General features: G+C 49.8%; 1 protein-coding gene across 2 annotated transcripts in view; it reads left to right on the top strand.

The window, feature by feature from the left end:
- Positions 1 to 25,721, top strand: part of KSR2 (kinase suppressor of ras 2) — a 435,190-nt gene that overhangs the window by 318,066 nt on the left and 91,403 nt on the right. For both annotated transcript variants that reach the window (XM_070065978.1, XM_070065979.1), the window contains exons 8-9: positions 9,918 to 9,985; positions 13,110 to 13,234. In XM_070065978.1, coding sequence (XP_069922079.1) covers positions 9,918 to 9,985; positions 13,110 to 13,234 — 193 coding nt within the window. The remainder of the gene's footprint in view (positions 1 to 9,917; positions 9,986 to 13,109; positions 13,235 to 25,721) is intronic.

The raw sequence follows: 25,721 nt of genomic DNA, 5'->3' as shown, positions 1-25,721 counted from the left end.
CCCTGGCCCAGGTACAGGGTAGAGAGCATGCAGTCTTAGAGTTGTTCATGGTCACTGCGCACCGTGGCCCCTCCTGCCATTCCAGCTTCCTGCTCATGTGCCTGGGAGGCAGCAGGTGATGGCTCAAATGCTTGGGCCCCTGACACTCACGTGGGAGACCTGGATGGAGCTCCAGGCTGTTGGCTGCTGTGGGCCTTTGGGGAGTGAACCAATAGATGGAAGATCTCTCTCTCCCTCCTAACCTCTCCCGCTCTTGCTCTGCCTTTCAAGAGAGATGGAAAAAAAAAATAAGACTTTCAAATTGCCTGCAGACATGGTCACGTGTCTCTTGGGAGAGAAGGGATCAAAGTTGCCCCTGGAGGAGAGTGGGTTTCCGTCGTATCAGTGGGTTTCTGTAATGATCCGTCATGCCTAGCGTGTGGGGCCATGGTGTGCTTTATTCAGTGTCAAAGCACCAACTTTCAGTTGCTTGCCCTGTGCAAAGTTCTGTTTCTAAAATATTCAGCTTACACGGGGTGAGCTCTAGACGAGGTGACTCTTAGGGTTACCAGCCCCGTAATTACAGGTCGGGTAGAGGGATTGGAATCCCTATTACAGGGTGATCAACCACTCTGGCTTACCTGGAACTGTCCAAGGGTTAGTGCTGAAAGTAGTCCCAAGTGCCTGGGAACTCCTGTCAGTCCTAGCTTGGCCACCTTACAATAGAGGCAGGCAGGCACTTGCTAGCCGTAACATTTTGTGCCTTTTTTTTTTTTTTTTTTTTTTGAGAGAAAGGGAGAGGGAGGGAGGGAGGGAGGAAAGGCGGGAGGGAGAGATATCCCATTTTCTGGTTTACTCCCCAAATGCCCACACCTGGGACTGGGCTGGGCTGAAGCCAGGAGCCTGGAACTCAATCCAGGTCTCCCACATGGGTGGCAGGGAACCAAGTCCTTGGGCCATCACTGCTGCCTCCCCGGGTGCACATTAGCAGGAAGCTGGAGTCAGGAGCCAGAACTGGGGATCAAAGCCGGGCATCTGTGCACCTCTGTAGGGGTGACGCCCATCATCAATTCCTTAGTAAAGTAGGGAGCTGTGTTTAGAAACCTGAGTTAGCACAAGATTTGCAGTTATTGCCGTGGCATTTCAATGCCCTTTGTGCAGGTCCCCTCTCCTCCTGCCTGCAGCAGCTGGCTGGCCAGCCGTGCCTTTTTCTTTCCACGTAAGCGGTCACTCTACCAATTTGCGCTTAACGAGCTGTGCCCTTCTTTACTCAGTTTTGCTGTGCTGCTAAATCTTGTCACTTGGATTCGTTGTACTCTTAGTTTCCCTCCAGCCCTGAGTGTTCTCCTTGGCCATGTTCTTGCATCGAAATACAGTGTTTTCTCAGATGATTTCCTGTGTTTGCAAAGTGGCTGCAGCCACAGGTGATGAGGAGATAGCAGTGGGAAACAAGCCGTGATTGGTTTCTGCCACTGGCTGCTCTAATTTGCCCAGACCTCAAAAAACTGGGGAAATGATGAGTGCTGATGTTGCAGCTGCTACAAAGTCCCTGGAAGCTTCAGGAGTTTGTACAACAGGCAGGATATTGGCAGGATATAATTATGAGTGTGCATTTCGGAGATCGCCAGCTTGAAATCTTAAACTTACTATTCCATTAATAGAAACACTTCACTCTTTCGCAATAATGAAAATGGGAATTAACAGCTTCTTCTTTGCGCTTTTACTACAATAAGCACAAAAATTGGGTCTATTTATAGAAGTAAATGAAGGTTGATTGTAGCTTCACTGGGGGCTGAGGTGTGGATTGGATGGGGTGGTGGTGATGTGATTATGTATTGGGGGGCTCACCAAGTGCCACATGTTTTGTCAGAATCTTTACCTTCATGGAGCCCATGCAATCCCCACAACAACCTTGGCATATGGGTAGGGTCTATTACCCCCATTTTACAGATAAGGCAACAGAGAACTTTAGAAGTAAATGGACAACCAGAAATGTCGTGGTGGGTGGATCTGTCACTCGAACCACTGACCTCTTGGATTCAGGGTCCCACATCCTTAACCACGTTATAGGGGGCAACGCCTGGCCACAGAGTAGGCCAGCAACAGATGGGCCAGCTCCTGGCCTGATTCCCCTTGAACTCCACGTGCAGAGCAGAGCAGGAGAACCTGGCCCCGCCCGCCCCGCCCCTGCCCCGCCCGCCCCGCCTCTGCCCCAGCCCCCCGTGGGCTCTCGCCGTCCTTTCTTGCACTGAAGGTGGCAGAGGGATCTTCGTGTTCACATGGGCACCTCCAGGCCCAGGTAGCCAGGAGGAGCCTGTGGTCCCTTTCTTCTCTTTCGGGGAATTGGGGAAAGGGAAGACAGAGGGGATCTCCAGCAGGCAGTGGGTCCGCAGCATGGTTTCCCTCCAGCTTCTGCATGGTTTCCTCCTGGGGAGATGGCTGTCCATCATAGACCGTCAGCTCCCGGGCAGATCTTAAGGTCCATAAAGAGTGAGAACCCGCCCTGTTTTATTCCTGTGCCTGCAGTGCTTAGCACAGCAGTCGGGGTAAGGAGGAGCCTGGTGTTTTTCGTGTGTTTGCACGAAGGGGTTTTCCCCACCCTGCTCTCAGCCGTCTGTGTGACTGTGCCCCTTGCTGGGCCCCAGTGTTCTCGGCTTGCCAACCGGTGTCCCGGTAGCCGCCTCTCTCACGGTTGCTGTCGAGAGTAAGTAGGTCATGTAAGAGTGTCCGGCTCAGAGTGGGAGCCTGGCTGATGCTTTCTCAGTTGGATATTTGGAGCCAGGACTTTCAAAGGCTCTGTTTGTGTGTCAGGAAAGACGGAGCCCTTCTCGGATGGATTACTGAACAGTAAGCTCTAGGAGGGAGTAGCAGAAAATGAGGTTAGGGCTGCCTTCGGCAAACTTCTCAGAAATTGGTTAGCATCGGCCAGTGTGCCATTTGAAATCGACATGACAGCCTTGCACGGTGGAAGTCTTGGCCGCCCCTCCCACAGCCAAGGCCGGTGCTCTGATGACAGCTCCGTGCCCCACCCTCGGCATGTGTCTGCTTCACGTGTTTGCTCCTGGCCGTGACGAGACCACTAAGAAAACAGCAGAGCTGCCGCAGAGGGACCATTTGTCCCCCACAGTTGCTGGGCAAGGTCTGTGGCGATCCCTGACCCCCGTCTCCCACGCTGGGGAGAAGGGAGAGAAGAAAGGGGGAAATACAGAGGGGCATGGAAGGGCACTTCAAAAGGTGCCCTTTTAAAAAACGCTATGAAAAGGTAAATGTTTTGGTGCCAAAAGCCCATACAGTCCATGCACATGGACTTTTGAGGGCCCCTGGAGTCTACATTTCGTAAAGTAGGAGGGATGCAGTTTAGAAGAAATAGTATTGTTCAAAAATAGATTCCACTGGAGACCAGAATGTTCGCCAATCAGTATTCTTTGACAGGTGTTCCCATCTGCTCATGCTGTGTTCCTGTTTCTTTCTTTCCTCCTCCTCTTCCTCTCTCTCTCTCCACTGTTTACCCAACACAGCACCAGACCCGACATCCTTCAGCAAGCGGGGGAAGGCCATGAAGCCACAACACCCGAGTTTTGCTCTCAAGACAAATTCACGTTTAATGCTCAGAGACCATGTCCCATTTAGCCCGCCGCTGCTTTGGGGGAATGAGATGTTCCGAATAAGAGAGTTTCCTCCATAACTGAAACTTATCCTATTAAGCCCTGGAAATTTTGAAAGAAATTGCCATGGTTAATGAAAGGTTTAAGTACTTCCCTGGTTTCCAGTTCTACTGGGTAGCATGGCATTGCCTGCGTGCACTCAAACCATGTTCTGTCCATGCCTACTGAAACACTGGCCTTATGGGTGTGTGAGTGGACGTCACTCAGACATGCTCTCATTGGGTGTCCCCTGGGTTCCCCAGTGGGTGTGTGTGTGGATGTCATTCAGACATGCTCTCACTGGGTGTCCCAGCAGGTGCGTGTGTAACCCAAGAGCAGAGGACTTGGATTCGCCGTGAGAGCCAGGGGACAGGCCATGCTGGGGTTTGGTTTCTCTTAGTGATCATGATGTTTGTTGGATGAGTCAGCTTTACATCACTGTGAAAAAACATCTGAAGCATCTTCATAAAGGGAGAAGGTTTATTTGAGTGCCTGGCTTTGCAAGGTCACAGTCCAAGGTCAGAGGGTTTGGCCTGTGGTGTTGGTGTCCTGCTGGAAGAGCCCTGAGATGGCACAGAGCATCCTGGCAAGAGGGGGTGCTCACACCCATGTCCCTGAGGTCTCTTACGAAGCCCCCAGGACTCGATTACAGGGACTCCACCCTGACCCAGTCTAAGCCAAGTCGCCCTCCCAAGACCCCACCTCCAAACGTGGGGCTCAGTTTCCACATTTTCATGATATTCATTTTTTTTTTTTTTTGACAGGCAGAGTTAGACAGTGAGAGAGAGAGAGAGACAGAGAGAAAGGTTTTCCTTTCTGTTGGTTCACCCCCCAAATGGCTGCTATGGCTGGCACACTGCGCTGATCCAAAGCCAGGAGCCAAGTGCTTCCTCCTGTTCTCCCATGCGGGTGCAGGGCCCAAGCACTTGGGCCATCCTCCACTGCACTCCCGGGCCACAGCAGAGAGCTGGCCTGGAAGAGGAGCAACCAGGACAGAATCTGGCGCCACAACCGGGACTAGAACCCGGTGTGCCAGTGCCGCAGGCCGAGGATTAGCATAGTGAGCCGCGGCGCCAGCCCATGATATTCATTTAAGATCTGGGGGACTAAGCCTTTAACACACAGGCCTCTGGGGGATGTCTAGCACCTGAGCTGGTGCTCAAGCCATCCGCAATGGGGCTTCCTGCTTTCTACAAACCCAGAGGCCAGAGTCCAAGGGCAAGAGGTGTGTTTGAGAGGGGATCCAGGCCACACCCCTAGTGGAGCAGAGAGGTGAGACAGGGAGGAAGACAGCCAGGGACCAGGGAAGGAGGCTGGCAGGGAACATTTATTTCTAGAAGCTTCCACAGTGGCTCCCAGCTCTTCCAAAGTTCAGAAGCATCATGGTTCAACTCCCATTTGGCATCCACATATCCCCCAACTCAGAGCTGCCCAGACATCAGTGTGGCCATGTCCCAGCCCTCAGAAACCTCCAGGACTTCTCACCACCGATAGAACCACACACAGGCTCCTGGTGCGGCCCCAGAGCCCCTGCCGCCTCCCCTTCTCCATGTTCCTCCTCATCCCTTTGGCTCATCTGCCTCTAACTTTTCACCCATGAACCCAGCAAGCTTGTTCTGGCCTCTGAACCTTCACAGCAGAACTCAGATCCCAAGTAACCCCCAGGAGAGGCCTCCAGGTGACACCTGCCCAAGGGCCCACCCACCCCATTCCGCCACCACTCTCCAGCCCAGTTCCCTGTCTTATTCTTCATGTCCTCACCACCCATGAAAGTATTTGACTTCCTTCTTATGTGTTTCTTTTTCTTCCCCATAAACACAAGGGCTTCATCTGCCTTGTTCATTGCATGTCCTCAGTACCTGGGGCTGCTGCTTCCGGTCCAGTGTTTGCTGAGTGAACAAGTGAAAGGCTTATTTTTACCTTTAGCAGAGCTCTGTGTCAGGGTTTTCATGCAACACTGGTTACACCAAGGGCTTGGGGCTTCCTCAATAGCTCTGAAAATTAGGCAGCTTTAGATAAGAAAAAGACACAGCCAGATCCCAGTAATTTGGGATTTTTAGTTTTAGTTTAAGGTAATAGTTTAACAATTGAACTAGTAACCACCCCCATTTATAGGGTGTTGTGCTTTAATTTAATATGTGTATCCAGTGTGCAGTGGTCAAATGAAGGCAGTGGGCATTTTCGTCTCCTAAAACACCGTTCTTTCTCTGTATTGGAAAGCTGTGGACTGCTCTTGCCTAGGACCCTGGCATGAAGTCAGACTGCTGTGGGAGAAGAGCTTGGTGATATCTTAGGCTTGTCCCAACAAAAGCCTTTTTATTTTATTTATTTATTTATTTTTTTGACAGGCAGAGTGGACAGTGAGAGAGAGAGACACAGAGAGAAAGGTCTTCCTTTGCCGTTGGTTCACCCTCCAATCGCCGCTGCGCTGTAGCCAGCACACCGCGCTGATCCAAAGCCAGGAGCCAGGTGCTTCGCCTGGTCTCCCACACAGGTGCAGGACCCAAGCACTTGGGCCATCCTCCACTGCACTCCCTGGCCACAGCAGAGAGAGCTGGACTGGAAGAGGAGCGACCGGGACAGAATCCGGTGCCCCAACCGGGACTAGAACCCGGTGTGCCGGCGCCACAGGCGGGGGATTAGCCAAGTGAGCTGCAGCGCTGGCCAACAAACGCCATTTTGACTCCTGTAGTTCTGTCTCCCAACTCCTTGCTCTTCACCCACACCTGCCCCCGAGGTGGGGTTTTGGAGACATCTAGTGATTAAGCTGTCCTCAGGACCTCTGCTCTCACTGGTTCTTTCGCTCAGAGCAATTCAAAGCTGCAGAGCCTCAGTTTCTTCCTCTGCAAAATGGGTCTAAGATGAGCTGCTACTTCTCAGCTGCCACGAGGGTCACAGGAGTTGCACAAAGCACTCGGCGTTGTCGGTGCATCGTGACCCCCGACCTAGCTCTCGTTGCTGTCAGTCTCGTGGTCTTTATGGCTTTCGTGACCAACAGATAAAGGATCTTTAAAAAGATTGTGGGAAATGCACACTACTAGCAAAAACTATGTGTGGATCTCAATTTTTTGGACCAAAATAAACATGACTTTTAATTCCATTTTCGGCCACCTTTTTGAAGTGTGCTTGAACCTCCTAAAGTTTTTCAGCTCTCTTAGACTTTCTGGTTCCAAAAGCCGCCTCCTCGTTTGGCAGATTCTAAATTGTCTGTATCAACTTTTCCTAATTGACCTCCATCATTTCTTCACCACTTTGTGAAGACAGCGGCATATTTGTAATCATCTCTACTATTTATTTGCTATGTATAGTCTTTTTAATGGACCTAAATTTGTTTAAACTCGAAAACATTATTATGAATGGAAAATCAACATCACTTGCCATTGACATCAATATTTAAACAGGAGAAACACTGACTGCATTCCCTGTGGACACAACACCTGCCCAGATCTGAGACTGGAGTTGGCACGTGTGCAGGAGACCTCCCCCATGAGGCAGTCTGACTGAGAGCACAGTGGACGGGGCGTCCTTGCTCAGGGTGGACGCAGTGTTGTGTCCTGCTGCCTCTGAACTTGTGGTAGCCCCAGGTCCAGCTTTCCCACATCAGAGAGGACTTTGGCGTCCTAACAGGGTCATGCAAGACTGAACACAAACAATTGAGGAGCAGCCGGCACTGTGGTGCAGTGGGCTAAGCCTCTGCCTACAGCTCCAGCATCCCAACTGGGCTCCAGTTCGAGTCCCAGCTGCCCCTCTTCTGGCCCAGCTCTCTGCTATGGTCTGGAAGAGCAGTAGAAGATGGCCTACATGCTTGGGCCCCTGCAACTGCATGGGAGACCTGGAAAAAGTTCCTGGCTCTTGGCTTTGGATCAGCCTAGCTCTGGCCATTGAGGCCATTTGGGAGTGAACCAGCAGGTAGAAGACCCCTCTCTCTGTCTCATCTTCCTGTCTGTAACTCTACCTCTCAAATAAGTAAACAAAATCTTTAAAAATATAAACAATTGAGGAAACACGCACAGACATTGTAAAACCATCAGCTAGTTTGGTGATCTCACCTGAGCCCACAGGGACTTGCCTGGAGATATCATTGAAACACACCCTAGCCTTGGCTTGTTGATTGAGTGGACATGTAAGGATCAGGTTCCTAGGTGGTGTTGATGCTACTGGCCTGGGGACCCCACTTTAAGGACCACTGGGCCGGACTCATTGGGGAAATCCATGGTAAGTCTGTGTCTGAGTGTTCAGCACATTCTGTTGAAGAGAACAGAGCTTGTCTTGTCTTCTTCCTTTAGAGTATTATGTCAATTATGGATTATTATTTATTAACTATTATTTATCAATAAAAGATGGATAATCAGTGTGGACAGTGTGGGAGAAAACTATCAAGACCTGGGGGAGGGGGCAAGTTTCCACTTCCCTGTGCTGTGTATGTGCCCTTCTTTTTAGTAATTCATTTTTTTTTTTTAATTTGAGAGAGCAGAGAGAAAGCTCCCATCTACTGGTTCACTTCCCAAATGCCCACGACAGCCAGGGCTAAGCCAGGTCGGGGCAGGAGCCCATACCTCAGTCGAGGTCTTCCACGTGGGCGGTAGGAGCATGATTACTTGAGCCATCACTGCTGCCTCCCAGGGTCTGCATTAGCAGGAAGCTGGAGTCAGGAGCCGGAGCCAGGATTTGAACCCAGGCACTCTGACATGGGCACCAGAATCTTAACCAGCATATTAACTGCTAGGCAAAACGCCCATCACATGAATTTCTAGTTTACTTTTTTTTTTTTTTTTTTTTTTTTTGACAGGCAGAGTGGACAGTGAGAGAGAGAGACAGAGAGAAAGGTCTTCCTTTGCCGTTGGTTCACCCTCCAATGGGTGCCGCGGCCGGCGCACCACGCTGATCCGACCGATGGCAGGAGCCAGGTACTTATCCTGGTCTCCCATGGGGTGCAGGGCCCAAGCACTTGGGCCATCCTCCACTGCACTCCCTGGCCACAGCAGAGAGCTGGCCTGGAAGAGGGGCAACCAGGACAGAATCTGGCGCCCTGACTGGGACTAGAACCCGGTGTGCCAGCGCCGCAAGGCAGAGGATTAGCCTAGTGAGCCGCGGTGCCGGCCTCTAGTTTACTTCTAAGTCTCTAAGCAGCCTGAGGGAAGCCATCTAGCAAAGATGTTGGCTTTAGAAGTTAGGCTGCTGTGCATCGAAGTGGTACAGGAACACAAGGGGGTGTGGAAGGAGCAGTTGGAGCACCTTCCTCAGTGTATGTCCATCCTATTGACATAAGACTCGGCAGGAAGAAGACAGAGCCACACTGCTGCAACCTGAGAGGTGTTACCCTGGTAGTCAGGCAGCTGAAGGGGGGAAAGCAAGGTGGCATCTCAGGCTTGTCTCAACAGAAGACATTTGAACTCTAAACACTTCAACTTAATACCTTTGAAATTTAATACCTGATACAAATCTCATCCTAATTGGGAGCCCTGGCTGATATTTTACTGCCTGAGCCTTTAAGAATAACCAGGGAGCACCTTTGGGACAGCTGACCTAGGTTTTTTTTCTCTAGGGTAAGTTAATTAATCTTAGTTTTTCTGCCTGCCAGATGGGAGTAATAATTATACCACTTTCATAAGACTGCTACAGAGATGGAATGACATTGGATATGTAAAACGTTTGGCACAGTGAGAAGCAAATGAATCTTTACATAAATGATAGATGATGATCAGCATGATGGTGATGGTGGTGATAATAAAATCCAAGTGGGTACTGTTGGTGAAATGGTTGTTACTCTGGGATTAACCTGAGGGAATAGATGGCAGCAACCTCTCTCCAGAGTTACTTTCATGGGTTGTCAAGGATATATGTTTGTAGGCACTGCCATATCATCTCACATCTTTGTATCCATAGCACCCAGAACCTACCAGACTATTAGTTCATCCCACTCAGCAACCACCCACCCACCCATCCATCCATCCACCCACCCACCCACCCATCCACCCACCTACCCACCCACCCATCTACCCACCCACCTACCCATCCACTTATCCATCCATCCACCCACCCATCCATCCATCTACCTACCCACCCACCTATCTATCCATCCACCCACCTATCTATCCATCCACCCATCCACCCACCCATCCACCCACCTATCCACCTACCCACCTATCCATCCATCCACCCACCCATCTACCCACCCACCCATCCACCCATCCACCCACCTACCTATCCACCCATCCTATCCATCCATCCACCCACCCACCCATCCACCCACCCACTCACTCATCCATCTTTCTGTCTCTCTCGCTCTCTCAGGTTAAAGTGCCACAATAAATGCACCAAAGAAGCCCCTCCCTGTCATCTCCTCATCATCCATCGAGGAGGTAAGTATTTAACCCTTGCAGTCCTAGGGGTGGGGGAGGGCTGGGAGCTCTCGCATGCCACCCCCGACAGTTTTCCCACCCAGCACGATTCTGGGTGCTCCTGGGGCCCCAGATACTTGCTTGCCTCCTTTCTTCCCTCTGAATCTTCCTAATGTCTAGCTCCTTATCCACCCCAGCCTGTTCTTCCTGGTCCTCTCTTCTGTGCTGGTCCCTCTGGTACACCACTTCCCCAAACCCTTGTTTTCTCATTCCTGCCTCTTTCTACTGTCTTCTCTTTCTTCCAATCCCACAGATTTTCCTTCTCACTTAAAGAGCACTGAGAGTTTTTCCATTGCATGCTCTCTAGACTCAGTTGGTTGGCCTTGCAGAAATGGGCATAGGAAGAGTTCTGGCTCGGGTCTGTTGGTTTGAGCCATCTGAGTTCTGTCCCCTGGAGCCTTGGACATGCCAGGGCCAATGTTCCCAGGCAGGGAGGTAGCAGATACCTCTGGGAGAGTTACTGTCAGCCTTCTGTTGTGCCAGAGCAAGGCCAGTTAGGCCAGAAGGATAGGGCAGAAAGGCTTTTTCTTGGCTGCTCTGGACTTCGTAGACGACACTTCCATGGGAAGCCTTACCATCCAGTTTTCAACATAGTTCCTCTGATTCTTGGACTTCTGGGTAGTCAACCCAGGACTTCATTTTCCGTATTGCAGTTCATCCCTAGGGGACTCTCTGGGCCTGTGCTATGTAATACAGTAGCTACTAGCCACATCTGACTCTTTAAACTTAGTTACCTAAAATTAAATAAAAATACAAACTTAGTTACTCAGTTACACTAACCATATTGCAAGGGCTCTGTAGCCACATGTGGCTTCCATAGTGGGTAGTGTGGCTGGAGAGCATTTTCATCATCGCAGAAAGTTCATGGTACAAACCTGTGCTATTCAACGCGTGGTCCACCAGCCAGCAGCAAAGGGATCGGCTGGGAAGTGACTGAAAACGCACACTCTCTGGCCGCACCCCAGACCTAGTCAATCCACGTGTGCACCCACATGTGTTAAAACTGAGAAGCTTTGCACAAGAATGGGGGCCAAGTGTAACCTCAGCTGTCTCATGGTTGCTGCACAAGTGGGAGAAGTTGGCCTGGTGCGGCTGTGCAAAGCAGGAAGCCCAAGCACCATTGAGTGATAAGGTCGCCACTCCAGCAAAAACGTGGACCTGCATATCTGATGTTTCAATCAAAAGCCAAAACAGAGACTTCTGTGTTCCATATACTCCGTTGTTAAGTGATAGCAATGTATTAAAACGTTTCAAACTCTTCTGGCCAAGTCCCTACCACCCATACCTGGGTGGAGCCCTAGAGCCTCTCTGGAGCAGTTTTGGGGACAGCAATTGCTAATCCCATCCCAAGTCTTCCTTGTTTGGCCTCCCATAGCCCCCAGCCTTGGGTAGTTATACACGGGGGAATCTGCCCAGGGTCAGAATGAACCCAAAGGAAACTTCAAGGAGGCACATTGCTCCCGAAAGCCCCATAATGAGTCCCAAAGCCGGCAGGCAGTTGGTTTTCCAAGATCTCTGTGCTGTTTTATCTCCATGAAGAGAGAAAATTGCAAACGAGGGAAAAGTCTTCAGCTCTCTCCCCTCTCCCCTGCCCGGCCCAGGTTCTTAATTAAGGACCATCTGTTCCTTGCATAGCTGTTTACACTCAGGGAGGCACTTTTCAAACTTGGATTCACACTGCTTTTGAACTCCTGCCTTAGGTCAGCTTCCCTGGAGAAATCGCCTCCCACCAGACTCCTCCCCTGGGTGGGTTCTGCTGGACCCTGACTCCCGTGTGCAGGCAGGACCCAGCTCCCAGAGGGCCGCGTTTGAAGCGGGTCCCCTGTCTGCACACCTTCGAGGTCACGCTCCTCTGCTCACAGGCGGCAGGTGCCCATGCAGACAGAGAAACCTGAACTTGAAGTCCGCCAGCTTCTTGATTTTCCCCTCGTTGGTAGGAAGTTGAAAATACCATCAGTTTCCATGGTGATGACAGCCCAGGCAAAGCACAGAAATTAGATCCCTGGGTCAGACCAAAGCTTTGACTTCTCAGCCAGCTCAACCCTTCTCTCCCCTGTGAGAAAACAACTAATAGGCAGTAGTACTAGGCATCCTGTTTGCCCGTGCTATGGGCTCTGTAAGAGAAACAACAGGGCCGGCGCCGCGGCTCACTAGGCTAATCCTCTGCCTCGCGGCGCCGGCACACCGGGTTCTAGCCCCGGTCGGGGCGCCGGATTCTGTCCCGGTTGCCCCCTTCCAGGCCAGCCCTCTGCTGTGGCCAGGGAGTGCAGTGGAGGATGGCCCAAGTGCTTGGGCCCTGCACCCCATGGGAGACCAGGAGAAGCACCTGGCTCCTGCCATCAGATCAGCGCGGTGCGTCGGCTGCAGCGCGCCAGCCGCAGCGGCCATTGGAGGGTGAACCAACAGAAAAGGAAGACCTTTCTCTCTGTCTCTCTCTCTCTCACTGTCCACTCTGCCTGTCAAAAATAAAAAAAAATTTTTTTTTAAATTAAAAGAGAAACAACAGAAGGCAGAGGGCTTGGAGGAAGTGATACCAATCGGGAAATGTTTCTTTAGCCTCAGCTGGCTGTCCGGCTTCCCATGTGGCTTCAGGAATGACCCTGAGGGAGAGGCTGGCAGGGCTGATCCTGGGAGCAGATCCCAGTGACGTGCGACAGGTTGCTCAGGCCGGAGAGCTCACAAGAGCTGCACAAGATGATCCTAAAACAAAGGTTCGAAGGGCAGCGGTGGGAAGCCATCAAGGGCCTGTCCCCTGAGAAGTCTGGAACCTCTTGTCTTTAAGATGAGGTTCAATTCTGAAATGAGTGCTACTATGAAGCAATTAAGGTATTGAAAAGGAAACCTGATAGCTTCAATTTTATTGTTGGGATTTTGAATTGTCAGGAGTCATATGCTGTCTGTATAAAAAGGTCAGGAAGTACAGAGAGACCCCAGTCCCATCATGGGGACACACAGCTGTCAATTCAGAATTCCCTTCTCTTCCCAGAGGCAGGCTTACAAGGCGGGGACTAAAGTCTGTTCTCCTGACATGGTCATTGTCAAAGTGATACTTAAACTCTCAACTCGCTGTTTTTTACCCCTACGGACCCAGCAAGGTTAGTCCGAACAGAGTCGGTCCCATGTGACATCAACAACCCTCTACGGAAGCCACCCCGGTATTCGGACCTGCACATCAGCCAGACGCTCCCCAAAACCAACAAAATCAACAAGGTGAGGCCGGGCTTCCCCTGGGTCCAGGCGCGCGCGGATGGCACCTCCTGGTGAAGGGAGGAGGGAGGAAGGGGCTGAGCTGGGAGTGGGGCAAGCACCTTCCCGCTTACCTGGGGCTCTTCTGAGTCTGTGTGCTTTGTGGTGAGTAAGGCTTGGCAGGGGGACAGGAGGAGCCAGCCCGGCATCGGTGGAGAGATGCACATGCCAGCAATCTGCCCCACTGAAAGAGAGGGCGTGCGGAACAGAGGATGAATGTGTTTGGGAGCGCTCCACAGGGCTGTGCGGCAAAACCCGAAGGGGAGTTTCCTGAGTGCTGCAGACCCTGCCTGCTTTGCTCTGCGAGACAGTTCTCCATCTGCCAGGATCAGCCTCGCAGATGGTTCTGGGCTTTCCAACACATCTGTTGAATCAAACCTCCGAGGGATGGGGGTCTGTCTCTGAGCTTCTGGTGGAGACGAGCAGGAGGGATGTTTGCAGGGACCCTGAGCTCCGAGCAGCAGCCAATTTGATTGGCGTCTGCCCCCGGCACATCATCAGAGGGCCTGTCTGTGCCACTTGCTTTCCATTGCCCCTGGCCAGCGCAGCCTCCACATCCTTTATTTGGCCTGTTGATGGGCTGTATGGAAGGTGCCCAGGGACGCTTCCAGCCCCACAGAAGGAGGCAAAAATTGTACAAGGGCTCCTTGCATTGTGTTGAAAATGGATAAAAGGAGAACAAACCCAAGGACCCATCTATGTGCAGGTTCTGGGTGAGTGTCTTGATGGCCGTTGACTTCTGCTTGGCGGGACTCAGTCTCACGTCTGCAGGCTGGAGAGAGGCTTGCCCTCCCCGACCCCTCCTCTAATGCAGTAGCATAGTGCTTCCTAGTGACTGCAGCTTGAGTCACATCACGGTTCAAACTCCATCCAATGGCTTGGTATTGCATCCAGAACACAGATCAGGCTTGTTGACTGCAGCCCACAATGCCTTGCATAATTTGGCCCCTGCCAATGCTCTCTTTTTCCATGCCTCCCTAACAAAGACCGCATGTTCTTTTCTCCCTGTGCTGTCACTGAGGGAGCCGGGAAGCCTGGGAGTCAGTCTTGGCTTCCTCTACTAACGGCTGTCAGACTTTAGGCAAAGTAACTTAATCTCCCTGAGCCTCAGTTTTCCTGGATATAAAATGGGGGTGTTGCAGTTATCAACTGCTGTGCAACAGATAACCCCAGACGTAATGGTGCACAACCCTACTCACAGATCAGTAGGTCGGGAACTGGGACAGAGCACAGAAAAGATGCTCTCTGCTCTGTGATGTCCCAGGACAGAACTGGGAAAATGCTCGCTCCTGGGACCGAAATCATCTAGAATAAGGATTGGCAAACTATTGCCTACAGTCCAAATCCAACCCACCACCTGTTTTTGTGAACAAAATTTTTTTGGAGCACAACCACCCCCACCTTGTCTGAGGATCTGTTACATTATAGTAGCTGAGTGGAGAAGTCATCGCAGAGCCCTCCCAGCCTGCGGAGACTAAAATATTTACTGCCAGGTACTTTACAGAAAAATCCTGCTGACTCCTTGTGCAGAGGCTTTCACTCACACGCCTGGTGCTTGGGCAGCAATGCCTCAAAGTCTGGGCTTCGTGGGATGTCAGTGAGGGCATCGCGTGTGGGGTTGCCTCATGGCATGGGCTGCCTCACAATATGGCTGCCTCACAATATGGCCGCCTCACAATATGGCTGCCTCACAATATGGCCGCCTCACAATATGGCCGCCTCACAATATGGCCGCCTCCACAGGCTTCTCACATGGCAGCTCCTGACTCCAAGAATGGCTGAATTAGCCATCAAGGCAGGCCACTGGCAGCGTCACTTCTGCTCTGCTTTGCCCATAGATGTAATCATAAACCTGCTCAGGTTCAACGTCCTGAGGCATATCCCCCAACCCCCCACTCTTGATGAGAAGGGTCCAAGAGACCAGAGATTTATAGCCATGTTGTGCTAAATGCCCAACATGGCCAGTAAGAGCACCATGGCCCAAAGAGTTCTTGTGGGGATTAAATTAAGTAATTAACTGGAAAAAAAAAGCACTTAGCACTGTTCTCAAGCATAGTGAATGTCCAGGAAATTCTAGTTATTTTTATCAGCTTAAATCTTAGGACCCACAATCAAAATGTCAGTCTGGTACTGCTTTCCCTTTGTTCTTTTTTTTATTTGCAAAAGATAGAGGTCTCTGGAAGGGGGGACCCCCACCCCTGGGAGGGCCCCATGCCTGCCTTATGCCTCATCCTTTCCTTGGTGACATCTTGAGGGGTAAGGAGTTCAGAGCCACCTCCAGACCTTTCTTCCTTTAAAGACACAATGAGCCTCTTGGTGTCAGATGAGACAGGAACACAGGTCAGGTGGACCAGTAACTGTGACATTGTTCTGCTTGTCTGCCAGCAGGAGAATTTGAGAAGGGAAGTAAATTACCCTTTATTTAGAAACAGCTTTGACATGAAGGTGGACAGGTTCTACCACAGAGCTGGGTTTTCTCCCCCTCTCTCTCTGCTCGCTGCCTTCACACAGAATCTTTTTGTCTGGCACTGATGTGGTTAGTGCAATGGGTTTCTGAGACAATTTAATCTGAAGATTTCCTTCCCACGGTTCTCTCTTCTCTCTGGCTCCGTCAGTGCAGTTCACAAAGGCCTTGCTGTTTCACCCACGACACTGGTCAGAGTGTGGATTTTGGAATCAGAAAGCCTAGAATTGCAGCGCAGCTCCTAAATTGGCTGTGACTATGGGCAGGTCACTTCATGGTGTCTCTGCCTTGGTTTTCCCCTCCGTAAAATGGGAAGTAAATAGGATACCCCATTGGGGTTGTGGTGAGGATTACATGTGTAATATGTAAGGAGGATTAATGCAACCCTGGACGCTGAGGGTATGGAAGTGGCTTGGTGATGAAGAAGACAGAGGAGAAGGAGAAGGTAGAGAGAGAATAAGAGGAAGGATGAGGAAGAAGAAGAGGTGGAGAAAGGAGGAGAAAGACTAGGAGGCAGAAGGGAAGGAAGAGTAGAATGAAAAAGGGAGGAAGAGGGTGGAGGTGACAGAGGGGATGGGGGGGGATAGAGGAGACGCGGAGGGGATGGAGGAGACGCAGAGGGCAGCAGTAGTATTTTGTCAGTCCCTAGGGGACCATTCTCTAACTCTTGCTCCTCCACACCTGGGCATCAAAAATACCATCTGCGTTGATGCTGGAGGCTGAAGAGCTGTCTGCTGTGCAGGGTGCTGTGGCCGTTGTCGCTGGCTTCAGGGAGCAGAGACCCTCCCAGGCCAGCTCATCACAGGGAGCTGCCTGTTGGATGGATGGATGTAGAGCAGGGAGAGAAGGGAACAGCACAGTGTAGGACCTGAAGTTTATAAAACGAGACATGGAGGATATTCTTCTTTTTAAGATGTATTTATTTATTTGAAAGACAGAGCTACAGAGAGGCAGAGAGAGAGAGAGAGAGAGAGAAAGAGAGGTCTTCCATCTGCTGATTCACTCCCAAAATGGCTGCAACAGCTGGAGCTGCACTGATCCGAAGCCAGGAGCCAGGAGCTTCTTCTGGGTCTCCCACGTGGGTGCAGGGGCCCAAGCATTTGGGCCATCTTCTACTGCCCTCCCAGGCCATAGCAGAGAGCTGGATCAGAAGTGGAGCAGCCAGGACTCGAACTGGTGGCCATATGGGATGCCAGCCCTGCAAGCGGCAGCTTTACCCATTGCACCACAGCGCCGGCCCCATGGAGGAGATTCGTGATCTCAGGCTGGCTTCTCGGATCTTCTCTGTTCACCATGACCTTGTTACAGCCGCTCTTTGTGGTCTGCCGTTGACCTTGAGTCAGCTCCCCTTTGTGGTCAGCTCTGGTCTGTTACCGTTGACTGACCTCCTCACTCTCCACTCTCCTCTTTTCCCAGTGTCGCTTCTGCTCCCATTTGGTTTCTGCTCCTTCCAGCCTTTGCTTATTCGCTCCCTGGCCTATTCTGGGTCCCTTGTCCTCTTTGCTCATCATCAGCTCTCAGCCTTTGCACCGGGCGCTTTCTGCTGTTCTGACTCGTAGCCAAGGGCTCTGAGCAGCAGCCGTGGTGATCTGGCCTATGGTCCCGTGTCGGGAGTGGGCTGTGGAAGCCGTGAGACAAGCATGTGTGTTCATTGAGGCCGTTGGGCTGCAGCGTGAGGACAGTGTTCTGTAAGTCCCTGGGAGAGCACTCATATTGCTGCCTCGTCCAACCCGGTGCTCAGCTGGGTGTCGTGGGGACCTGGGAGGCGAACGTGTTTCTGTTTGATTCCCAGAGTCAGAGGTGCATTTCTTTGGCACAACCTTGTGTTTCTTCTTCTGGCCTGGGAATTGGGGCCGGGTCACTAACTCCCCGTGTGCACTGGCAGCTCACTCTTCCGCTCCTTGTCTCAGTGTCCCCAGCGACAGAGTGTTAAGAGTTGGACCGTATGGTCTCTGGGGATGTGTCCAGATCTCATCTGTGTTCAGAGAGAGAACCTGTGCCATCAGCCTTCCCTGCCTGATCTGCTAGAGTTTGTTTCTCTGTGATGGAGCAAAACCACCACCACTAGTCCCACTGGGACACAGCTCTGTCTGACCTGCAGAGGGGGTTCCCCTCCGGGTGCCACAGCTCTGCCTGGGAAAGTGAGTGCCTGATGTGTTTGCCCTTCTGGTTGTTTCCACCAGCCCTGAGCTGTGGAGAGGGCGAAGACTTTTTTTTTTTTTTTTTTTTTTTTAAGATTTACTTCTTTTATTTGAAAGGCAGAGAGTTACAGAGAGGTAGAGGTAGAGGTAGAGAAAGTTCTCCAATCTGCTGGTTCACTCCCCACATGGTTGCAATGGCTGGAGCTGGGCCGATCGGAGGCCAGGAGCTTCTTCCTAGTCCCCCACACAGGTACAGGGGCCCAAGCATGTAGACCATCTCCCACTGCTTTCCCAGGCCATAGCAGGGAGCGTGATTAGAAGTGGAGTAGCCGGGACTCAAACTGGCACCCATATGGGATGCTGGCACTGCAGGTGGTGGCTTTACCCGCTACGCCACAGCGCTGGCCCTGGTGAAGACTCAATCCCCGTCCTTAAAGCGGCAGAGAATTCCATCTCTCCCTCCTTTGTTCTAATCTTCCTTCCTTGCCAGTGGCTGATTGATTCGTATAACATCTGTTGGGCACCTTCCGTGTCTCTGTTTCTGTGCCAAGTTCTGCAGGAACTGCGGAGAGGTGGTCTAGTGGGAAGGGATGGCCTTCCTCACCCCTCCTCCTCTCATCTCTCCCACCCATCCCTTCATTGCTTCCTTTCCTCTTCCACCCAGCACGCATTCATAAGGAGCCTCATGGGCCTGGCACATTGCTAAGTGCTGAGAATACAGAAGTGAGGGCAACGCATGCTTCAGGACCTCCAAGTCTGCAGGATGAGACATCAAAGCTGAGAGGTGACCACATGGCGGCACCAGGCAGGCCCAGGCGGCTGTGCGTGCCTTGTACCAGGCGTAGATAACGTGTGTCACCAGACGGGGCAAGGGAGTCAGGGAAACTTCCCGGGGGCGGGGAGATCTGAGCTGAGATTAAACTCAGAAGAAAGAGCGAGCGTCTTCAGACACCATGGAACAAGACTGGGCAGACATTGAGGTAGAGAAAACGCGTGTCCCAAGCCTTGAGGACGTGGCAGAGCCTGCTTTGTGTTGGGAGCCAGGGGTCATTTAGTACGACTGCAGTGAACGTTGCGGGGTGGGGGGAGTGGGGGGATGGGGACATTAGCCCAGGTGCAGCCTGAATGGGTGCATTGAGACCAACTTTTCCGTTAAGCAACACTGGCATCTGGGCAAGGCCCATGTGCAGTCCCTTCTCGTAGGACGCCAAGTTTTAGCGCAAACATGTCAAACATGTTTTTTTTTTTTGTTTTTAATTTAGATAATGTCCATACTTGAAATTATCAGTGTGTGAGTGGAAATTCAGAGAAGAGAGGCGCATGAGGGTGCACGCATCCTTCGTGGCACAGAATCAACCCCGGCCTCCTTGAGGAACTTCACGTGTCCCGTTGGACTGAGGGAGAACTTCTTTCTCTCCAGGTCTCAGCCCAACCACTGAAACCTGAGCTCCATGTATCAGGGACACATTATTCTTTACAATAACTTAGCCGTTGTCATGGAAACGTAATTGTCATTAGGTAAATTAGGATAGAGTCAGAAGGCTGGCTTTCTTGACACCTTTCTATAAAAACTGGATCAGAGTTGTCTCCAAGGTGGCCTTGCATAGCAGGTGGCTAGAATGAATGAGAGCATGACTGCCTGGAACAGTAAGACTACGGTCCAGATACTCAGGTGTCTCCTGCCTTCTACTGGGACTGCAATGTGTTTCTCCCACACTGGGTCAGAGATCATATTAGAGGGATCCGTTATTCTAGGGAAAATTCCATAGGCTTGGAATACCAACTGCCCAGGGGGGAAGGTTCCCATTTCTCTCTGTGTACAGTCACAGCTGAGCTTCCGTTCTTAGAGTCCTGCTCTCCAGAGAGCACACCCAGCTTGCAGATCTGTTGCCAGGATTAAATGAACGAACAAATCGAAAGACTTGTGCTTTCAGGAAGATAGAGTACTTCCCTATTCCTCCCACTGAGTGTGGCTAGAAATAGGGATGTTTTGTATTAAAAAAAGATAAGAAGACTTTGAAGGATGGTGCGAAGAAGGCAGACCAGCTAGGATCCCAAGGAAGACATAGTAGTGAGTTCCCTGGGGTTTCTTTTGCCTCCACACAACCTGGATTTGGAGCCGAAGAAGCTGACATCCTGGACATGCCAGTGGTGAAGACGAGGGGAGCCCCAGCAAAGCACCTGCACCCCACCTCCCAGTCAAAGGCCTAGGAAAGAAGCAGCTTTGCAGGCACACTTTACACAGCCACCATTCAGTGCCAGCGACACAGAGAAAGAGCTGTTTCCTTCCCAGCCCACACCAGCAGAGGCTACGGAGGCATCGCCCTTGCTGAGCTGAAACCTGGCACCCAATCCTCCTGCCTGGGTGATGTCAGAGAAGCTTGAGTGGGGAGTAAGGCCTTTCTTCCCCACTGGTGACCATGACCAACGCCCTCACCCAGCAACGATGCAGCCCCGGTCTGCGTCTCTGCTGAGGTGGGTTGGAGGAGGCCTGGTGGAGAGCCAGGCCTTGTGCCACCATCATGAACAAGGCCCCCACCCCAACCCTGCGGTGTTAGTGCAGGCCACAGCGGGTATAGTGAGGCACCTTTAACCTCTGACGCTTGTGGGGAGGCTGGATCTCCAACCCCAGCCTGTCACTAATGAGGACCCTCTTCCCTATTCTTCTGCCCCTCCCTGTCAGTAACAAGGCAATACCTCCCCTTTCTCTGTTAGAACAGTGTCCCAGGAAGCCAGCCAAAACAGAAGGCCTAAATGAGGTCCAGAGTTCCATAACACACAAGCATCCAGGCTTCAATTCACAATTACTTGTTGTGCTAAGAAACAAGCAGATCGAACAGAAAAATAAAAAAAAAAAAAAAAAAAAAAAAGACTATCAATAGGAGCCAGCTCTGAGATGACAGATTTTAGAATTATCTGACAACAGTGTTAGAGCATTCATCATAAAAATACTTCAACAAGCAATTATGAACATTCTTGAAACAAATGAGAAGAAAAAATAGGAAGTCCCTGCAAAGAAATAGAAAGTCTCAACAAAGACTCGGAAGGAATAAATGGAACCATAAGGACATTTTAGAACATACAATTAGAAAATACAATAACCAAAATAAAAACTCCGTGGAGAATGAAGGGGGCAGAGGCAAGAAGAAGTGAACTTGCAGATAAAAACAATAGAAATGATAGAGTCTGGATTACAGAAAATAGGCTCACAAATGAGCAGGGTCTCAAGGACTCTTGGAACTCTAATAAAAGATCCAACGCGGTATTAGTGGAGCCCTAGAAGGTGAGAAGAGGAAAAAGAGGGCAGGGCTGGAAAAGTTCTTGCAGAGATAATGGTTGAAGACTTCTAAAATTGGGCAAAAGACACATTCCTCTGATCCAAGAACATGAGCAGTACCCAGGCGTTGTCATCCCAACGACGTCCATGCTAAGACACAGCATCTCGGAGTTCTGAAGAGGAAAGACAGAGGAAAGAAATCTTGAAAGCCGAGAAAGAGAAACAACTTTTTAACTATCAACGCAACATTCAAATTACAGCAGAGTTCTCATCAGAAACCATGGAGACCAGAAGAAAATAGCACAACATTTTTCAAGTGCTGAAAGAAAGGAGTTTTCAATTCATACTTCTGCGCATAGTCAGAATGTCCTTCAGGAATGAAAGGGAAATCAAGACATTGTCAGATGAAGAGAAGTGAGTATTTATTAACAGCAAAATTCCCCTAGAAGAATGATTAACGGCTGCTTTCTACACAGATAGGAAATGCTAGAAGAATTCTTGGAAAATCGGAAATAAAGGAAGTAATAGCAAGGGTAAAAATATGGGTAAATACAATAATACATTTACTTTCTCTTAAGTTTTCTAAATGAACAGTTGAAGCCAAAATCATGACATTGTTTGATGTGGTTCTAAATGCATAGAGAAGGTGTTTGAAACGGGGGAGTAGAAGGACATGAAGGAAGGAAGAGGCCTGCACTTGTCTCACACTGAAAAGATGCTGGCACTGGCAGACCATAATAATCTCTGCAGCTACCTAAAATCTACCCGATTATTTAAAGACTGCACAAGTGGACACACTCAAAAATGCTATGCACAAGTCAAAGGTGAAACTCTACACACTGTTCAGTTACCTAAAAGGAAAGCAGGAAAAATAAACAGAGGGAGAAAGCTTGCCGGGCTTTTAACAAGACTGACAAAGAAAGAGAAATCACATATTGCCACCAGCAGGAGTGAAATGGGACGTCTTACAGACTCTGCCATCGCCAAACGATCATAAGAGAATCCTGCAAGCGGCTCTACAGTGTGGACGTCAGCGCTCAGGTGAAGTGGACCGGTTCCTGGAAAGCATAAACCACCACATTGGACCCGATGTAAACTAGGTACCTGGCGTAGCCTGGTGACCATGAATGAAACTGAATTAATACTTCTTAGAAGTGTCCCGCACACACACACAAACCCTGCAGATAGCTTCCCTGGAGAACGCTGGCAGATGTGCAGAAGAGTGAACACCAGCTGTACACTGTGTCTTCCAGAAAAAAGAAAAACATACTTCTCAGCTCATGGTCCACTACTCCGCTTTGTTTACCGTGATACCAAGACCAACATACAAAAAGACAAAACTACAGGTGAATTTTTCTCGTGCGTATAAACACAAAAATCCTTAGCAAAATATTTACAAAATAGTATTCAGCAACATATGCAAGTGGAGTTTATTCCAGAGAAGACAGATTCATTCAATATTTGAAAATTGATGAATGCCGTGCACCATAGTACCCATCAAAGACGCACATGATTATAGCACTTGCTACGGAGAAATTATTTGACAAAATTCAATAACCATTCATGATCAAAACAATCAGAAAGATACAGAAGAAATGCCTCAATTTGATAACGGGTGTACAAAAAGAATCCAATAGCTAACATGACACTTGGTGAGGAAAGACCGAACGTTGGCTGGCGCCACGGCTCACTAGGCTAATCCTCCGCCATGTGGCGCCGGCACACCGGGTTCTAGTCCCGGTTTTCCCTCTTCCAGGCCAGCTCTCTGCTGTGGCCAGGGAGTGCAGCGGAGGATGGCCCAAGAGCTTGGGCCCTGCACCCCATGGGAGACCAGGATAAGTACCTGGCTCCTGCCTTCGGATCAGCGCGGTGCGCCGGCTGCAGTGCGCTGGCCACAGCAGCCATTGGAGGGTGAACCAACGGTAAAGGAAGACCTTTCTCTCTGTCTCTCTCTCACTGTCCACTTTACCTGTCAAAAAAAAAAAAAAAAAAAAAAAGACCGAACGTTTTCTCCTGAGAGGATGCTCACTTGCACTACTCTTGCTCAGTGTGGTGCTGGGAGGTCCAGCCTGTGCAGTAGGGCAAGAATGGGAAATGAAAGACACAGATGGAAAGGGAGATATAAAACTGTCCCTACTTGCAGATGACCTCATCGTCCTTGAGAAAGTCCCAAAGAATGTACAAAAGCGAAAGAAAACAAAAACCTTTCTAGAACTAACGGGTTCAGTGACATTACAGCAACTAACCTACGGAAACCAAATTTAAAATGCAGCACTGACAGTTGCTCAACAAAATGGAAGCATTTTGTGTAAATCGGATTGGAACGTCTGGAACTTGTAAGCTGAAGGCTTCCGGATGCTAGAAGTGGAGGAATATACGGCTGTGGGTCAGACCTCACCGCCAACACCTGGCAGTGCAATCTTTGGAAATGGGGCTTTGCAGATGTAATCAGATTCAAGTGGGGTTGCCCTGATGTTGGGTGGTCCCTTAATCCAGTATGACTTTCATCCTGATAAGAAGGGAAGAGAATCAGAGACGTAAGGAAGAGCACCAGATGCCCGCAAAGACAGAAAGTGGAGTGATGCAGGCGCAAGCAAAGTCGTGCCCAGGGGCGCTGGCCACCACCAGGTCTAGGGAGAGGCCAGGGAGGGTGCCGTCTGCAGCTGCAGGGGGCCTGAGCCAGGCGCCTGCGGATACCTTGATTTTGGAGTTTTGTCCTCAAGAACTAAGAGGAGAAATTTCTGTTGCTTTAAGCCACTCAGTGTGTAGTACTTTGTAATAACAGCCCTAGAAAAGGACCACACAACCATGTTCATGGATTGGAAGATCCAACATGGTTAACCCGTTAAGTCCCACATTTCCAATTCTGTGACTATTTCAGTGATATTTATCTCCAGTTACCATGAACGGTATACTCAGTGCTCAGTTCCAGTCTTTACAGGTGCCCTCTATAGAGGATGATGGGACAGAGCGGGTTAAGACAGGGGCAGGAACATCCAGCCTATGGGCCATAGGAGGCCGCATGAAATCATTTGTCCGGGCCATGCCAAGGCAACTGCAGCTGGGACTCAGAAGTTAGTATGTCTGTGGCAGGCTGATTTTTAAGTTGATGATTTTTTTTTTTTTTTTGACAGGCAGAGTTAGACAGTGAGAGAAGAAACAGAAAGGTCTTCCTTTTCCATTGGTTCACCTCCCAAATGGCCGCTACGGCTGGCCCGCTGTGCCAATCCGAAGCCAGGAGCCAGGTGCTTCCTCCCAGTCTCCCATGCGGGTGCAAGCACTTGGGCCATCCTCCACTGCCCTCCCGGGCCACAGCAGAGAGCTGGACTGGAAGAGGAGCAACTGGGACAGAATCCAGCGCCCCAACCGGAACTAGAACCTGGGGTGCCAGCGCTGCAGGTGGAGGATTAGCCAAGTGAGCCATGGTGCCGGCAAGTTGATGATTTTGTATGGCCCATGAATGATGTCATAAATATCAAGTGGCTCTTGGCAGAACAAAGGTTCCCCACACCTGCAAAGATGTCAGTACTAAAAATTGTTACCCAGGTTTGATGCAATTTTTTTATCAAATTCCCAGCAAAATTCTTTCAGTAGATAAAAGTATATGAAAGGTATAAAAAAGGCAAATGAACTGGAATAGCTGAAAAACAATTTTGAAAGAGTAAAGTAAGAGGATTCAATCTATTAAATTTCAAGACTTATTACATGGCTACAGTAATCAACACCAAAAACCATATATAGATAGTGCATAAGCCAATGAAAAGATATTCAGTGTAGTTGCCATTCAGGAAATGCACATTAAACCCACAATGAGTTATCACTACACTCCTATCAGAATGGCTAAAATAAAAAATAGCAACAACACCAAACACTAGCTAAGAGGCAGAGAAAACTCAATCACTCAAATGAGGGTACTTTGAAAACTTGGTGGTAAACGGAATTAAAAGATAAGTTTATTTTGGTGCAAAAGTTTTTGAAATAAATGCTTACGAGGAGTCTTCAAAAAATCTTGGGAATGCATATCATGAAAACAACTATCATAGGTTTCAAAAATGTTTCCCTCAAAGTAACTTATCTTTCAATTCCATTTTCCATGAACTTTTTGAAGTCCTTCCTGATGTGTTGCGAGGGTGAAATGGTACAGCCACTCCGGAGGACAGAGCTGGCATTTTCTTTAAAGACTAAGCATGTTATGACAAACATATTCAGAAATTTTACTCCTGGGCATTTATCTCAGAGAAATAAAAACATAAGTTTACATAAAACTCATGCCTAAACGTTTATAGTAGGTTTATTCACAATAGTCGGAAATACAAAACAACTTAGCTGTCCTTCAGTTGGTGCACAGTTAAATCAGCTATAGTGCAGCTGTGTCGTAGAATTCTGTGCAGCTATAATAAGGAACACATGCTTGAAGCGTGCAACAGCTGCGGTGAATCTCTACAGGTTATGAGTGAAAAAAGCCACTCCAAAAGGGCTGTGCATGGTGTGAGTCTGCCTAGTTAATGGAATAATCAGAGAAATGGCAAATGCAGATTCATGGTGCCAGGGCTTGAAGTTTTGGGGGAG

This window comes from Oryctolagus cuniculus, chromosome 21, assembly GCF_964237555.1.
Source record: "Oryctolagus cuniculus chromosome 21, mOryCun1.1, whole genome shotgun sequence".
NCBI lineage: Eukaryota > Metazoa > Chordata > Mammalia > Lagomorpha > Leporidae > Oryctolagus > Oryctolagus cuniculus.
This window is presented reverse-complemented; position numbering and strand designations above follow the sequence as displayed.